The 19,232-nt window shown below is 41.6% G+C and overlaps 1 protein-coding gene across 1 annotated transcript in view; it reads right to left on the reverse strand.

The window, feature by feature from the left end:
* The window catches only part of LOC140206151 (probable voltage-dependent R-type calcium channel subunit alpha-1E), a 632,362-nt gene that overhangs the window by 130,749 nt on the left and 482,381 nt on the right, over positions 1-19,232 (reverse strand). The window contains exon 28 of the mRNA XM_072274389.1: positions 16,849-17,009. Coding sequence (XP_072130490.1) covers positions 16,849-17,009 — 161 coding nt within the window. The remainder of the gene's footprint in view (positions 1-16,848; positions 17,010-19,232) is intronic.

Consider the following 19,232-nt stretch of genomic DNA (forward strand, 5'->3'; position numbering starts at 1 on the left):
TAGTATGATAAGCTGGACGAGACCTCACAATCTACTTCAATATGGCTTTGTCTGCCTGCACTGTACATTCTCTGTAACTGTAATACTTTATTCTACATTTTGTTATTGTTTTCCCTTGTACTGACTTGATGGACTGATATGATGAAATGATCTGTATGGATGGCATGCAAGGCATGTAACAATAATATATCAATTTATCTATTCCCCTTCTTGTTGTGGCCACTAAAGTGGATAATGTCACAATTATCCACCTGACATTACATTTGCTGTGTATCTGTCCACTCCCTTATGCTGTCCAAATGAACCTGTTAATATTCTGCATTGTCCTCAAGACTCAGCCTCTCACCCAGTTTTGTCCAAGTTTCTTTATTGGGGTCCCAGCACTGATCTCTTGCTACTGTAGTGGTCACTGCTGCCACTTAGGAAACGACCCATTTATTCGCTTTCTCTATTTCCTATCTGTCAATCAGCCTTCTCTCTATATCATCACCTTATCCACAATTCCAAGTGCATTAATTTTGGACCTAATCTCTTCTGTGGTATCTGTTTGAGAGCTTTTTTGAAAACGCAAACCCACTTGTTTTCACTCATCTACGCTGCTAGTTGCACTTACGAACAATTCCAGCATATTTTCGTTGTGGATCTCAAAGTGTAGTTGTTTCAGAATGTGGGCTTTGGTGAGTGAGGAAGCTTTGGCCAGAGGTTCAATGGGATGTTCTCAACACTAGCCTTTGGTTGGACAGTGTGACTGACATTGATAACAGTCACAACGGGGATAGTTGGTATTTTTGTCTTTTTTTAACAACCCAAATAAAGTTTGGATTACATTTTAATAGCCAGTTCTCAATTACACAAAAAGCTGATAACTCAGTTCCTGGTGGTAGAGTCATAGGGTCATACAGCATGGATACAAGCCCAATGATCCATGCCAACCAAGATTCACATCTACATACCTAAACTCCATCGGGCCACATTTGGCCCATGTTCCCCTAAATGTTTCCTATCCATGTACCTATCCAAGTACATTTTAAATGTGGGGAATGGACCTGCCTCAGCCACTTCCTCTGGCTGCTCAACCCAGATGCCAACCATCCTCTGGGTGAAAAAGATGCTCCTCAGATTCCCATAAAATCTACTCCCTCTCACCTAAGCCTGTGTCCTCGATTTCTGGACTAAATCTCTCCCCTCTCACCAAAACCTGTGTCTTCAAGTTATTGAGTAAATCTCTCCCCCTCACCAAAACCTGTGTTCTCCAGTTCTTGATTCCCCTTCCTGAGAAAAAGACAAGAGCCCATTCATCCTATCTATGCCTCTCATGATTTTATACACTCTATAAGGTTACCACTCATTCCCCCTTGCTCCAATAAATAAAGTCTCAGCCTGCTCAACCTCTGTACATATCTCAACCCCATGAGTCCTGGCAATATCAATATCCCTTTGCATTCTTTCCAGCTGAATGGTATCTTTCCTAATGTACCACCTGATGGACTAGATGACTGTGGAAGTGAGGAGAAAGGGCAACAGTGGGTGGAAACTTAGTGCTGGGGTGCTCATATGGCTGTAGATGTGAACCCAGAATAGGGTGTTGATGCCAGGATCATGGATCACAGAACAGTCATATTGTATTCTAATGGGTACACAGACAGAGATTATGATCTATGTTCCCAGAGGGAGTTTTCAATGAGGCCATATATAGACTGGGAGCAAAAAGGCGGATGATCACAGTAGTAGAGTATTAACTGGGAAAACCTTAGTGTGAAAAGCTTGGAGAGGGGAGCATTTAAGGCACATTGAAATGTCTTCTCACAGTGACTGCTGAATACTTGGGACTCTCCATACTAGGGAGTTGTAGAGATGAAATGGAAATAGATAACTTATTGAATAACGGTGAGAATGAGGACTCTGAGGATCTGAGACGAAGGATTTGAGACAGATGGTGGGGCAGATACAGAGGCCAACTAGCCTACTGCTGCTCCTGTGTTCTTGCTCTAATCAGTGTTTTATAAAGGTGTTCTACAGCCTCCCAGTTCTCATATACTCTGCCTTGGATAATGAAGGGAACTATCCCATATGCATTCCTTCACTACTTTTTTCATTTCTGCTTCCATCTTCAGGGAATCTTGCCCCATCATAAGACCATAAGACATAGGACAGAATTAATCCATTTGGCTCATCAAGTCTGCACCGTCATTCCATAATTTACAGAGAAACTGTAAATTAATGTCATTAAGTTACAGAGAAAGGTTGAACAAGTTGGGTCTTTATTCTTTGGAACGTAGAAGGTTGAGGGGGACTTGATAGAGGTATTTAAGATTATGAGAGGGATAGATAGAGTTGACATGGATAGGCTTTTTCCATTGCGAGTGGGGGAGATTCAAACAAGAGGACATGAGTTGAGAGTTAAAGGGCAAAAGTTTAGGGGTAACATGAGGGGGAATTTCTTTATTCAGAGAGTGGTAGCTGTGTGGAACGAGCTTCCAGCGGAAGTGGTTGAGGCAGGTTCGATGTTGTTGTTTAAAGTTAAACTGGACAGCTATATGGACAGGAAAGGAATGGAGGCTGAGTGCAGGTCGGTGGGACTAGGTGAGAGTAAGAGTTTGGCACGGACTAGAAGGGCCAAGATGGCCTGTTTCCGTGCTGTAATTGTTATATGGTTATATATTGTTATAATGGCTGATTCATTATACCTCTCAACCACATTCCCCTGCCTCCTCCCCATAACCTTTGATACCCTGACGAATCAAAAAACTATCAACCACCTTATGGTCTTGTACAGGGGTAGGCAACCTCTGGTCTGCGAAGGTATTTTGACTGGCCCGTGAGCAAATATTGAGATACTATGCTTATCTGGCCCACGAGTAATCTTTCCTTATTCTGAGTGTTTCACGCCACCACACTGATGGACATGTATGGCGTCTTGTTACATTGGCCCCAGGTCCCGTTTTGTTCCAGACCAAACACTGGTATGTACGAATGACGGGAAGGCAGACTACCCTATTAATATGTATTAGATACTCTCCGTGCATGTGCAGGTTTTCAGATGGGATTGTTCAAATTTGTAAACAGAAACAGCATCACTGTGTTTTAACAAGAAATCCACGCTAAATATCCAGATATTTACAAGTATTATGATACTTGTTGAATAACTCACTCTTTGAAATAAAATCAAAGAAAAAAAATTCCAATGGCAATGAATGCAAAACACAGGAAGGTAGATGCTGAGTGCCGAAAAAGCAGTGAAAATGGAGGAAATACCTGTGCCAGCTACGAAGTCTCAGAAAAGGTGAAGCCTTTTACAAATGGAGAGTTTGTCAAAGAATGTTTACTGGCAGTGGTGGATATTGTTTGTCCTGAAAATAAATCTTTATTTGCACTTATCAGCCTGTCAGCAAGAATGATCACACGGCCAGTTGAAGAAATGTCAGCAGATGTTAAAAGTTGCTTAAGGGATACCTGCATCAAATAGCATTTTTTTTTCAATTGCGCTTGATGGGAGTGTGGACTTGAGAGACACTGCTCAACTTGCAGTGTTTGTGCCAGGAGTAACGTCAACTTTTCACATTTGTGAAGAGTTTATTCAATTAGTTCCTATGAAGGACACGGTTACTGGAGCAGACATTTTTGAAGCTTCACTGAAAATGATGTCAGAAATGAAACTTAATGTGTCGAAGCTAATTGACATCACAACTGATGGGGCACCGGCAATGGTGGGACAGAAAAACTAAATTGAGTTCTTTGATTACTAATTGGCATCTTTGGTTAAGCACAAATGATTTTCTAGCAAGTGTTATTCATTAATTTGAGGCAAAACATAACTAGATGTATTTGAATGGATAATTCCCATATTTCAAGTTTTTTATGGCATTTATCTGGCCCACTGTCCGCTTAGTAATACGTGATCCAGCCCACAGAGGCAAAAAGGTTGCCGACCCCTGGTCTTGTAGTTAATACTGCATTTGCCTTCCTTAACACCACTCAACCTACATGTTAACCTTTAGGGAATTCTGCACAAGGATTCCCAAGCCCCTTTGCACCTTTCCCTCTTGCTCAAAGTGCTAGGCATTTTCCTGAATCTTTTCTGCCAGTGAGACTTTGTGCCAGCAATTTGCCCTTCTAATTACCCTCGACACTACCACTCCTTTCTCCCCTGCTTTTTCATTCTCTTCACCTTCCATTTGCTTCTTTTTTTTCCACTGCATCTAGTGCAATACCTTTGACTTGGGTTCCTGGGACTTGCTGTCCTTACTTTTCACCCTTACAGAACATGTTGACCCTCTATTGTTATTTCACTTTAAGACTCCTTTCTAAATGCAGATACATCTACAAATAGCTGATCCCGGTCTGCTTTTGCTTTCCGCACCTCATAGAATCCTGTAACATATGTGTGTAACAGACATATTAAAAGGGCAGAAAAGAGACAAACAGGCATTTTCATCCTACCTCATCCATGCTGACCAAGATACTTATCTACACTAGGCCCATGTCCCCCTATGCCTTTCCTTTTTTTTCTTTTTTGGCACGTGCCTGCATGCATGCGAGTCTGTATGTCTGCATGTGTGTGCGTCCGCGTCAGTGCATGCGGCCGTGATGATGTCTTTTTCATGGCTTTTACAAGGCGCAGAGCGAGAGAGAGAGAGACTGTGTGGCACACCACTCCTCACTCAGACATTTTCGCAGTATTTTTCCCTTTTATTTTACGAGGTCGAGTTGCGATCTCAACATTCAGCTCGGCACGGATGGAAAGCATACTTGGGGGCGGACCCAACTGGTTTCGAACCCGGGAACCTCTGCTCCCGGGTCCGGCACCAATGTCATTGTGCCACCAGCCTTTCTTATCTAAGTATCTGCCCAAATGTTGCAACCATCTCCACCACCTTCTTAAGCAGCTCATTCCAGATAATCACCATCAGCTCTGAACAGTCAACTTGCCGCTCAGAACTCCTATAAATGTCTCCCCTCTCACCTTAAACCTGTGCTCTTTAGTTCAAGACTCCTCAGTAATGGAGAAAAGTTCCATCTGCCTTATCTACAATATGCTCCTGAAAATCTTATAAATCTTGCTAAGGTCACCCCTCAGCTTCCTGCATTCCAATGAGAATAAACCCAGCCTGTCCAGACTTGCCTATAACTACAGCCCTCCATTCTAGACAACATCCTGGTGAATCTCTTCTGCACTCTCTCTATTGGAATATCCTTCCACATCCTTCCTGTTACCATGGCGACCCGAACTGTACACAACACTTCATATGCAGTGTAATCAGTGTTTTGTATAGCTGCAATGTGATGTGTCAAATCTTACTCTTGCCAACAATCAATGTTAAACTAACTTCCTCCATTCTTGAACAAGGCAGTCACACTGCTGTTTTACAACCAGATTCAGTTTTATTTACAGTGGCATGCAAAAGTTTGGGCATCGCTGGTCAAAATTTCTGTTACTGTGAATAGCTAAGTGAGTAAAAGATGACCTGATTTCCAAAAGGCATAAAGTTAAAGATGACACATTTATTTAATATTTTAAGCAAGATTATTTTTTATTTCCACCTTTTACAGTTTCAAAATACCAAAATACCAAAAAAGGAAAAGGGCCCGAAGCACAAGGAGTTGCCACAGGGATAGTGAACCCATTGACTGAAATGTTCCAGGACTGTCTGAATTCGGTGATACAGTGGCATGAAAAACTTTGGGCACCCCGGTCAAAATTTCTGTTACTGTGAATAGTTAAGTGAATAGAAGGTGAACTGATCTCCAAAAGTCATAAAGTTAAAAATGAAACATTCTATTCATCATTTTAAGCAAGATTAGTGTATTATTTTTGTTTTGTACAATTTTAGAGTGAAAAAAAGGAAGGGAGAAGTCTGAAGTCTGGGCACCCCAAGAGATTTGAGCTCTCAGATAACTTTTACCAAGGTCTCAGACCTTAATTAGCTTGTTAGGGCTATAGCTTGTTTACAGTCATCATTAGGAAAGGCCAGGTGATGCAAATTTCAAAGCTTTATAAATATCCTGACTCCTCAAACCTTGTCCCAACAATCAGCAGCCATGGGCTCCTCTAAGCAGCTGCCTAGCACTCTGAAAATTAAAATAAATGATGCCCACAAAGCAGGAGAAGGCTATAAGAAGATAGCAAAGCGTTTTCAGGTAGCCGTTTCCTCAGTTCGTAATGTAATGGTGGTTAACAGGAATGGTGGAGATCAAGTTGAGGTCTGGAAGACCAAGAAAACTTTCCCAGAAAACTGCTCGTAGGATTGCTAGAAAGGCAAATCAAAACCCCCGTTTGACTGCAGAAGTCCTTCAGGAAGATTAAGCAGACTGTGGAGTGGTGGTGCACTGTTCTACTGTGCAGTGACACCTCACAAATATGACCTTCATGGAAGCGTCATCAGAAGAAAACCTTTCCTGCGTCCTCACCACAAAATTCAGCGTCAGAAGTTTGCAAAGGAACATCTAAACAAGCCTGATGCATTTTGGAAAGAAGTTCTGTGGATTGATGAAATTAAAATAGAACTTTTTGGCTGCAATGAGCACAGGTATGTTTGGAGAAAAAAGGGTTCAGAATTTCATGAAAAGAACACCTCTCCAACTGTTAAGCACGGGGATGGATCGATCTGCTTTGGGTTTGTGTTGCAGGCAATGGCATGGGGAACATTTCACTGGTAGAGGGAAGAATGAATTCAATTAAATAGATAGATTAGATTATGAGGACACTCAGTCCTCGTTTATTGTCATTTAGAAGTGCATGCATTAAGAAATGATACAATGTTCCTCCAGTATGATATCACAGAAACACAGAACAGACCAAGACTAAAACTGACAAAATCCACATAATTATAACATATGGTTACAACAGTGCAAAGCAATACTGTAATTTGATAAAGAACTCCTTGTGTTCAGTCCATTGAGTCCTGGAGGTTTGCTCTCTTTAAATCCCGTGAATATCTCATTCCTAAAATTAAAATTATATCCATGCATCAAATTATGAGCGGCATTGAAGGTAGACAATAGAAAACTTTTTTTCACAAGCAACTAAGCATTGAATATTTAGGGTAAGGGATGAGAGTTACAGAAAGATTCCGAGGAAGACCTTTATCTCTCAGAGGATGGTTGGAATCTGGGACATACTATTTGAGTGAAAGGTGGAGGGAGAGGCTCTTGTAACATTTAAGACATATCTGGATGACGACTTAAATTACCAAAGCACAAAAGGCCACAGTCCAAGTACTGGGGAAATGATAATGATATAGATGTGCACTTGATGGTCGGAATGGACACAACTTGTTTCTGTGCTGTATGACTATTTATCAAGCATGATCTTAATCTATGTTTGACCCTTAGCAATCCTGTTATTCTTCTGCAAGCACTCTACTGCTACACCTTTTATATGGATTGAGTAGTTTTGCCACCACTGTTGAACAGGCTAACTCGTCTATAGTCTCCTATTTCCTCTGCCCCTTTAAAAAATTTTGGATAGTATTAACCACTTTCCAAACTGTTGATTTGTAAAATTGCAACTGAAAATTTGTGGTGGTGTTGAGAATGAGAAGGAATTCTTAGAACAGAGATATGCAAAATGATGGTGACCAAGACAACTTTAGTTTGGGTGTTGCCCCAACTGTATACTGTATTGCTGTTGTATACACATACAATACATTCACAGAATGGGAGGACAGTCTGAAGGTCAGGAATAAAGAGGGAGTTTACCCTGGGAAACTTGAATACACAATAGATAAAATATAAGACATGGGAGTAGGGCCTCCTCCTCATTCATAAGATCATAGTTGCTTCACTTTTGGCCATATGAACAGTCTCCTGCTTTCACCCCACATACACATTAACTTACAGTTTAAATGTTGTCAGTCTCTACCATGAATATATTACACAATTTTGCCTCCACAGATCTCTGTGGGAGAGAATTCCAAAGATTCTCCCTCTGAAATGGTCAACCACTCATTCTGGATCCATTTCTCTTTGTTTCTAGATGGCCTTCGAGGGGAAATATCTTCTTGACATCTCCCTCAGTATCAGTATGTATCAATAAGATTACCACTCTGCTTAAAACGTGCTGAGGCATGCTGTACTTTCTTTGTATATCAATCCACACATCCGCAGGAATCAACCAAAAAAAACCTTGTCTGCAATACCCCCAATGAAAGTAAACCAGTTGTTAAAAATGCTGACCAAAGCATTGGATGTCATTCTCAGCAACTCTTCTCAAGTTTAATACTCTTATATCTCCTTGCAAAAAAGGCCAATGTTTCATTGCTGTTTGTAATTACTTTAGTTTTTAAAATTTAGAAACACAGCACAGTAACAGGCCTTTTGGCCCAATTAAACCATACCACTCAATTAATTTGGAGGGAGGAGAAGATGGCGGCGCGACGCAGCATGCGCGGCCATTCCGAATGAATATTGATATGTGTAACTCGGCGTGCCGTGCACAATCCGGATTTGATGGGGACAGCTGTGAAGCGCAGAGGAACATCTGCAGGAACTTCTGAAATGCCTGCTTTGCTGCCGCTGCTTCTGTGTGATCGAGAATCTCTGGAGACGAAGGCCCCAAACCCTTGGCTTTGTGTATCGTCTGTTTCCGGGGCCGGGGTCGAAACGCTCAGCAGAGATGGTGCTCGGTGCTCGGTGTCAAATAGGTGGTCGGAGGCTCGGAGTTTTTTGGACGAACTCGGAGTTGGACTGTGGAGAGATGCTTCTGGGATGCTGCATCGGCAAGTTGGCGGCGCTGGAGGTTTACCGTCTGTGTGGGATGATGGGACTTCCGAGAGACTCTGAGACTTTTACTGTGCCATGGTCTGTTCTTATCAAATTATGGTATTGCTTAGCACTGTTGTAACTGTATGTTATAATTATGTGGTTTTTGTTAGTTTTTAAGTCGGCTTGTCATGTGTTTTCATGATATCATTCTGGAAAAACATTTGTCATTTCTTAATGCGTGCATTACTAAATGACAATAAAAGCGGATTGCGTGTCCTCATAATCATAATCATAAATTATATCCTTGTGACCAATTAACCAACTAAACTGTGTACCTTTGGTATGTGGGAGAAAACAGGAGTATCTGGAGGAATTCTACATGGTCAAAGTGAGAACGTACAAACTCCTTACTCCCAGGTGGAATTAAACCTGGGTTGTCCATGCTGTAATAACATAAAGTTAACTGCTAAGCTACTGTGCCGTCCTACTACAGGACCTGTACTAGAACCTTCAGAATCAGAATCGGGTTTATTATCACTGGCATGTGATGTGAAATTTGTTAACTTAGCAGCAGCAGTTCAATGCAATACATAATCTAGCAGAGAAAAAAATAAACAAATAAATCGATTATGTATATTGAATAGATTAAAAAACCTGCAAAAACAGAAATATTGTATATTTAAAAAAAAAATGAGGTAGTGTCCAAAGCTTCAATGTCCATTTAGGAATCAGATGGCAGAGGGGAAGAAGCTGTTCCTGAATCGCTGAATGTGTGCCTTCAGGCTTCTGTATCTCCTACCTGATGGCAACAGTGAGAAAAGGGCATGCCCTGGGTGCTGGAGGTCCTTAATAATGGATGCTGCCTTCCTGAGACACTGCTCCCTAAAGATGTCCTGGGTACTTTGTAGACGAGTACCCAAGATGGAGCTGACTAGATTAATAACCTTCTGCAGCTTCTTTTGGTCCTGTGCAGTAGCCCCTCCATACCAGACAGTGATGCAGCCTGTCAGAATGCTCTCCACGGTACAACTATAGAAGTTTTTGAGTGTATTTGTTGTTAGATCCTTTGAAATCTCATCCATAGATGCCAAATATTTTCAGTAATTTTATATTTTTGTTTCAGATTTGACAATGGAGCTTAGAACATAGAACAGTACAGCACAGTACAGCCCATGTACTTTTTAACCTACTCTTAGATCAATCTGATCCTTCCCTTCTACTTAGCCCTCTAGTTTTCAATCATCCATGTGCCTATCTAAGAGATTCTTAAATGTCCTTGATCTATTTGCCTCTATCACCACCCATGGCATGGGGGTTCATGCATCCACCACGTTTTGCATAAAGCAATTACTTTTGTCATCCTCCTTATACTTTCCTCCTATCACCTGACAACTTTGCTTTTGTGTATTTAATACTTCAGTAATATTTGAATAAGATTATAAATACATTGTTTGATTAAGCATTCTTTGTTGTTTTGAGAGCCAGACTGTTGGAGGAGCTACATGCCGGTCATCTAGGCGTGGTCAACATAAAATTGTTGCTTCGAAGCTTTGTCTGTTGGCCTGGGCTAGATTAAGAAGCTTGATATGAAAATCCAGAAGATGCCAAGAGTAATGCCTGGGAATGGCTTGCTTTGCCCTGTCAGAGGATACATGTAGATTTTGCCATGGGCACAAATTTCTTGGAGGTAGTGGATTCAGTTACAAAGTGGCCAGAAATGTTCCCAATAGCCTCCACTGCAGCCTTGTACACTGTTGATGAAGCCTCTTCTTGAGGTCTGGTGTTCCAGAACACTTAGTCAGTGACAATGGACCACAGTTTGTTGCGGAAGAGTTTCAATCATCCCTGAAAATGAATGCGTTAAGACCTATTACATCTGCCCGTACCACCCAGCTACAAGTGACTTTGTCCAGCGTCTAATGAACACAATGCGAACAATGTCAGCAGAACACAATGCGAACAATGTCAGCAGAACACACTTCACTGACACTGAATCAGATCACCAATTCCCTCCTTGCATGTTACATGCAACACAATCCAAGACCAACAACTCACCAGCTAAGCTGTTCCTGGATCATCCCTTGTGTTCATGCTTGGATCTCCTCAAACCCAATCTCCAAAGGAGTATGCAAGACAAACAGCTGAAGCAAATTGGAGGCTCCTCAAAGAAAGAGTTTCTATGTTTCACTCCTGGACAAGCAGTTCTGGTGAGGGACTACTGAGATGATCAAAAGTGGGTACTCAGTAAGATTAAGGACAGAACTGGACTACCCTCCTACATGGTGGAGATTGTGTCTGATATCATCTGGAGACAACGCATTGATCAGTTGAGGAGAGCAGAGTCAACTGTTAGAGAAGGAAGGTAGCCATAACCATCAGAACCAGTTCCTGCAGTCCCAGAGTCAACTCCTAAACCCACCACAGAGGTGGCCCTAGAACGTGAGATTGTTTCACAGCCATAAGTCTCGCCTGCCAAGCATACCAAAAGCCTTCTTCAACACCCTGTGACATTATCCCACAGGAGTAATAAATACTCCACAGCAATTAAATCTTCAGATTTGAATTGGACAGTTTTAAATTTACCATGCTGTGTATGTCTATATAGTAATCATATTTAAAAATAAATAACACACACTCACACACACAATATTGTAGTAACCTATAAGTTGTTTGATTAAGAAGTCTTTGTTATAGGTTATACGTAAAAGTACGTTAATGGCATAAGTCACCACTACACCACATCATATGCGCGTGCCTCGCTAAAATAAAGACAAAGTTAGACTCCTATTACTGTCTCTCTTGTTCTCTTTTCAACTAGTTTTTTATGTTTTGGAGTTACAAAACAAAACATATACCCCCTCATACTAGCTACTTCTGCCTTGGGGGAAAAATCTCTAGCTATCCACTCAATCTATGCTCTTATCACCTCTATCAAGTCTCCTCTCATCCTCCTTTGCTCCTCCTAGCTCATTCAACCAATCTTCAGAAGACCCTCCAGACCAGCCTTCATCTGGTAAATCTCCTCTGCACCCTCTATAAAGTTTCCAAATCCTTTCTTTAATTGGTGTTGCATTTTGGAAAGTCAAAGCAAGATAGAACTTTCCCAGTGTACAGTAAGGCTCCGAGAAGAGTTATAGAACAGAGGGACTTTAGTGTATGAGTACATGGTCCCCTGAAAGTAGAGTCACAGGTAAACAGGATGTTGAAGAAGGCTTTTGGTACGCTGGTCTTCAGCAGTCTTGGGCAATGAGTATGGAAGTTGGGTGGTCATGGTGCAATTGAAAATTATCTGGGTGAGGCCACACTTGGAGTCACCCTGCTGTAGGAAAATGCTATTAGACTGGAAATAGTGCAGAAACTATTTACAGGGATGTTACCAGGACTCGAAGGCCGCAATTATCGGGAGAGGTTGGATGGGCTCGGTCTTTATTCTTTGGACCATATGAAACTGAGAGGTGACTTAATTGAGGTGTATAAAATTATAAGCCAGATAGATAGGGTAAATGCACACAAACTTTTCCCTAGAGTTGAGAAATCTATAATTAGAAGGCAATGTTTTTACCCAGAGGACAACAGGTATGTGGAATAAGCTGACAGCAGAAGTGGTTGAGGCAGGTACATTAACAATATTTAAGAGGTTCTTGCACAGGTACATGAATGGGATAGGTTTAGAGGGATATGGGCCAAATACAAGGAAATGGGACCAGTTTAGATGGGAATCTTGTTTGGCATGGATCAGTTCTGTTTCTGTGCTGTATGACTCCGTTTTACTGAAACCCTTCCAGGAATCCAAATACACTGCAGGCTTGCCTTTATCCACCTAGCTTGTTAGATCCTTAAGGAACTCTAGCACATTTGTCAAACACAAATGCCTTTGCATAAAGCAATGCTGACACAGCTTGATAACTCTCTAAGTACTTGCATGATAATGGGCTCCAGCACTTTCCCTCAGGCTGACTCGTCAATAGTTCCTCTCCTTTCTTGAATATTAATACACTTACAGCAAAATTTTCTTTACAAATAGGCTAAAATTATACTTGCATTCCTGATTGAGTACTTCAGAGATGAGAATCCCTTGATCCTTCCAGACTTTTGCCTGAAAATGACTGTCTCTTACTCTTGCTTCTTATAACCTTGGGCACCATGATGATGCACCTGGTGAGCTGCTCACAGCTCCAGTGATCCAAATTCAATCCCAATCTCTGATTCTCACTCTGTGGGGTGTGCTCGTTCTCCCAGAGACCATATGGGATTTCTCCAAACACTCCAGTTTCTTCCCACATCCCAAAGATGTGCAGATTGGAAGGTTAATTGCCCCAAGTGAGTAGTTGAGTGGAGAATCTAGTGTGGCTGGGAGGGAAAGCTGAAAAGCAAGGCCTCCAGCGTAGTAATCCCTGTGCCACGTGCCAGTGAGGGTAAGAATAGGATGATTTGGCAGATGAATGCGTGGCTGGGGAACTGATACAGGGGGCAGGGTTTCAGATTTCTGGATCACTGGGATCTCTGACTTGTATAAAAGGGACTGGTTACACCTGAACCCAAGGGGGACCAAATCCTCGCAGGCAAGTTTGTTGGAACTGTTGGGGAGAGTTTAAACTAATTTGGCAGGGGGATGGGAAACCGAGTGATAGGGCAGAGGATGGGGTACTTGGTATACAAGCAGAGGCAGTGTGTTATGAGACTGCCAGAAAGGACAGGCAGATGATAGGGCAAACTTGCAGTCAGTGGGATAAGTTGCAATGTAAAAGGGGGACAAAACTGAATGATCAATTGGCGGAGCAGACTCAAAGGGCCAAGTGGCCTAATTCAGCTCCTATGTCTTATGGTCTCATGGAAATGGGGGAGTGGAACAATTTAGGTTAAAGTAGAATTAGTGCAAACATGGGTGCTTGATGGTTAGTACAGACTCAGTGGGCCAGAGGGCTTATTTCTGTGCTAAATCTCTCTATGACTTTATGACTATGATTAATCAGTCCTTATTTTAAGAAACAATTTCTGTGGCACCTTCGCAAAAATTATTGAGGAAACCCACACACAAACAGGAGATTCAAAGGGAGGTATGAGGGGCAAAGAGTAGTTGGTAAATGTATTGAGCTGCTGGAGGCAGGGACATTTAGTACTTGAATCAACAGGGTGCAGAACGATATGAAATTAAGGTTGGCAAGTGGGATTAGTATAGACAGACGAAATAATGGGCATGGATAAGTTGGGCCGCGGGGTCTATTTCTCTGCTGTACACTTCTACAGCTCTGAGTTCCCCTCTATCCATCCTGGCTAATACTTCCTGAAAAACACTAATAACCTAATCGGGTGTGATTCTCCCTTCATGAGACCTCACTGCCACTGTATCAACTTTCACCATTCTGTTGTTACCTCATTAATAACCGATTCAAACATTTTTGCAGCTATAGACGCCAGGCAGACTGAGTCATTCTCACAACTTGCTTCTACATCTCGCATTTATAGTGAGCAAACCGATCTGAAAGATTCTCAGGCTTTTCGTCTGTCATTAACAACAGCTGTAAATATGAAATATACGCAAATCAACCGAGGAACCGTGTTCAGCTTTAAAAGCTGTGATCTGGAGAGTTTCAGGAGGAAGAGATAAATAATGACACAGCCTGTTTAGAAAGGGAGAATTCAGATTCATAAAAAGCCAAGTACAGAAAATCAAACATATAAAAGATTTATGTCAAATAGCAAACGGGGGGAGATTCAAATATAATGACTTAGTATGACCATATTTTCAGAAGAAAATGTGTTGGTAAATAATGTTAAACTATAAAAATACAGTCCAGAATTTTCAATACTGTTTACAGCTTTTCAGTACTCAGGTCAAAGGTTTATAATGCATCACTGAGCAGCAATAACATTCACTAAATGGTAGAGACAAACTGTTGCTATTGGACTGCCTATCCACCCACAGATTTTGCATCTCTCTTGTTTAAATTAGGTTGTACCACACTTCCAGAGAAGGAAGGAGACAATGAACCAGTTTTTTTCCAAATAAATTTAGAAAAATAGAGAACATCATCAGATAACACAGACTCTTACATTTAAAAATAAGATTGGGGTAACACTGTAGTGTCTCTGCTTCATTAAGTCACATTAGTTCATAATGGTGTGTTCACTTTGTTACAGTTGTTAAATGCACAGAGCTTCCAGAGCTATTTAATACAGGTAAAACAGTAGCAGAATTAGAATACTGCCTATTATCATCCAATTTAGTGAACACATCTTCAGCAATTTTCCTTCTATCTTGCTTGTTCCTTGGAGAACAAAATTCACTCTGTGTAAATGATAATCTTGTCTTTGTAATATGGTTTGCAGATGACACAAAGGTTGAAGGAGTTGTGGATCGTGCAGAAGGTTGTTGTAGAATTTAACAGAATGCATATCTGGGCTGAGAAGTGGAAGATAGAGTTCAACCTGGAGAAGTGTGAAGTCATTCATTTTGGAAGATCGAATCTGAAGGCAGAATACAGTGTTAATGGCAGGATTCTTGGCAGTGTGGAGGAACAGAGGGGTCTTAGGGTCCACATCCACAGATCCCTCAAAGTTGTTGTGCAAATTGACAGGGGTATGGTGTGTTGGCCTTCATTAGTTGGCAGATTGAGTTCAAGAGCCCTGAGGTAATACTGCAGCTCTATAAAACCCTGGTTAGATCACACTTGGAATATTATGCTCTGTTTTGATCATTTCATTATGGGAAGGCTTTAGAGAGGGTGCAGAGGAGATTTACCAGGACGGTGTCTGGATTAGACAGCCTGTTTTATGAGGATTGGTTGAGTGAGCTAAGACTTTTCTCTTTCGAATGAAAAGGGACGAGAGGTGACTTGATAGAGGTGTACAAGATGATAAGAAGCATATACCGAGTGGATAGTTTTTCCAAGGTGTAAATGGCTAATGCCAGGGGGCATAATTTTCAGGTGATTGTAGGAAAGTACAGGAGGGATGTTCTTAACATAGATAGTGGTGAGCGTGTGGAACACCCTGCCAGGGGTGCTGGTAGAGGCAGATACATTGGGGACACTTAAGAAACTCTTTGATAGGTACTTGGATGAGAGAATAGTGGAGGGCTATGTAGAAGGGAAGGATTAGATTGATCTTAAAGTAAGCTAAAAGGTTGGCACAATACTGTGCTGTAGTGTATGTGGGCACGTGGCCAAGTGGTTAAGGCATTGGACTAGCGACCTGAAGGCAAGCTGAGGCAACGTGTTGTGTCCTTGAGCAAGGCACTTAATCACACATTGCTCTGTGACGACATTGGTGCCAAGCTGTATGGGTCCTAATGCCCTTCTCTTGGACAACATTGGTGTCGGGGAGAGGGGAAACTTGCAGCATGGGCAACTGCTGGTCTTCCATACAACCTTGCCCAGGCCTGCGCTCTGGAGAGTGAAGACTTTCCAGGCGCAGATCCATGGTCTCGCAAGACTAACGGATGCCTTTACTAGTGTTCTATGTTGATAACTACAGTCTCAAAAAGGAAGCAATATAGAAATATTAGAATCTCATGGAAAAAGATAAAGTCCAATGGGGAAGTTATGCAGAATTTCATGCACAATGGAGAGTGTGCAAACTACACAGTGTATATAGTGTCAGTGTGGGTTGACATGCATGCGTGTAGTGTCAGTGTGATCAGATGTGGAAACTGAGGTGTATATAGTGACAGTGTGTGTTGATGTGGACACTGGTGTGTATGCAGTGTCAGTGGACGATGTAAGGAGTATGTTCTGTCAGGGTGATCTAATATGGACATCTGAGAGCTGGCGTTGTATCACTGTGACCTGAAATGGTCAATGTAGTGCATGTATACTGTATATTATAAGTGTGACCTGCTGTGGACACTATGGTGTGTGTCTTGCTCATGTAATATGAGGTTTACGCTGTGGTGAGCATGCAGTGTCAGTCAGATCTGATGAAGACACTATATGTAGGTACTGTCACCTTGATTTCATGTAGACACTGGTTCTATGTAGTGTAAGAATGAGCTGATCTGGTAAAAGTGATTGTGTGCATGTGTGTGTGTGTGTGTGTGTGTGGTGTCAGTATCACCTGATGTGAACACTGTCTTCACTGTCTTGTGTGTGTGGTGTTGGTGTAGACTGAGCTCACATTCCTCGTGATTTGGGTCTGCATCATTACCTGCATTCCTCTTTGGTCATCTTGCTGCTATCTGTGCAGTAGAAAAACTTGCCCTTGAAGAGCTGTACAGCGATCACTGCGAAGATGAACATGAAGAGTTTGTAGACTATCAGAATGTTAAACACGTTCTTCAGTGATGTCACCACGCAGTCGAATACTGCCTGAAACCAGAATGCCACAGGATAGTAACCCATGCCATCAGCAGAGAGCCCCAAACCCACTGGCAGTCTACCATTTATGCCTTCAGTACTACTTGTTCACACTGTGGAAGTAAAAATGCCAAAGGCTTTGATGCAGATGGAGGTAAATGATCTTAGAGACAGACTGTGGTGTGTTAATAGAAGGAATGAGGAATGTTAAAAGGCATAGAGTCCACCAGCTACTTTACTCAAGCCCAATTTCTAACCCTGTCCCAATACCTTTTGAATTATTGAACATACTGAGCATCCACAGTATTCTGTGGAGAATTCTGAAGATTCACAGTATAGCATCTTCTCTGCATCTCTGACCCAATTGTCCAAACTTATAATTTGAGACTCTTAGATAGGCATCTGTCTCCTTGGCCAATATAAATATCAACTTGCAAGAATTTCTTGTTTCTAAGAGGTTTTTACTCATTCTTTTAAACCACATGGATTGCAAAGCAATTCTACCTCATCTTTGCTCCTAAGAAGGCCCTCTTCTTTGCTGCATCACCTTCAAGCCAAGTACATTCCTAATGACATAATCAGACCTGCATAGGGTACCCAGATCAAAACCCTTTCAAACTCAATGGGGCATCACTTCTCTTACTTAAAATCCTTGCACAAATGCAGACATTGACTTCCAGACTACTTATAGAACCTTACTCTTAACTTCCCGTGATGTACATGCAAGGATCCCAAAATTTCCCCTGAAGAAGAACACTTACTAGTCTCTCATCTTTTAAAACATATTCTCTTTTGTTATTATTCCTCAAACATTCAGATTTATTAATTATTTCTGTAAAAGCTCTCAAGTTTGTCCAGCATCTCCTCATAGAACATGCCCTCTAATCCAGGCAGCATCCTAGTATAAACCTCTTCTGCATCTTCTCCAAAGCATCCATATCCTTCCTATACTGTGAATGCAATGCTCATGATTCCACTGAAGCAGAGTTTTATAACGTCACAAAATATTTTCCTGAAATTCAATTTCAATGTCTTGACTAATAAAGGTAGCATGCCATAATACCTTCTTCACCACTCTCCATCAACCTGTGCAGTCACACTTCAGGGAGTGATGGGCTTGGAACTGAAGATCTATGTGGGCATCAATACTTAAGGGCCCTATGATTGACAGTGTACCTTCCCTTTACATTTGACTTTCCAAAGTGCAACAAATCACACTTGGCCAAATTAAACTCCATTTGCCATTTTCCATCCATATCTGCCATTTATTGATATCCCATTCTAGCTTCTACACTCTCCACAACATCACCAATCTATGTATCATATGTAAATTTATTAATCCACCCACCTCTGTATGATTCATTGGTTACATTTCCCCTCTGGAATAAGGAACAATACCAGCTACTCACCAGTCCTCTGGGACCTCGCCTGTGGCTAGAGAGGACATGAAGACTTTGGTCAAGGCCCCATCAATCTCATCTCTTGCCTCTCTCAATAACCTGTATATATCCTATCAGGTCCTGGGGACTTAATTACCTGAATGTTCTTCCAAAGACCCAACAATACCCCTTTCTTTATCTCAAAAAGCTCTAACAGATTAGCAGAATCCACACTGATCTCCCCATCTTTCATGTCCTCCTCCTTAATAAATACTGATGCAAAGTACTCACTTAGGGTCTCATCAGCATCCTCTGCCTCTTAGCACATACTCCCTTCTTTATCCTTGAATGACCCTACCTGCTTCCTTGCTCATGATGTATGTATAGAATGCTTGTGATTCTCTTTGATCATACTTGCCAAGGACATTTCATGGCCCCCCAGGTTCTCCTAGTTCTTGAGTTCTTTTCTGGCTTTTTTATAATCCTCAAGGACTCAGCTTGAATTTAATGTTCTAAACCTTACAAATACTTCCTTTTTCTTCTAGACTAAACTCATCATCTCTCTTGATACCTTACCTTAAGGGGGGGGTGGCACAGAGAGAGATAGAGAGAGAAAGGGAGAGATGGGGGGGGAGGGAGAGAGAGAGAGAGAGGAGGGGACAGGGAGAGGGGGAGATGAGGAGGAGGAAGAAAAGAAATTTAGATAATGTCAGGAGGGAATACGTGAGAATCTATTATTTTTATTTAGGAATATGGAAATTGTGCACTGAAAAGATCATGACTATACAGAATCAGCGTATTTTACGTAAGGAAAATAGTATTTGACAAACGATGTGCTTATACTGAGTGTGGACAA

This window comes from Mobula birostris, chromosome 12, assembly GCF_030028105.1.
Source record: "Mobula birostris isolate sMobBir1 chromosome 12, sMobBir1.hap1, whole genome shotgun sequence".
NCBI classification, from domain to species: Eukaryota; Metazoa; Chordata; class Chondrichthyes; order Myliobatiformes; family Myliobatidae; genus Mobula; species Mobula birostris.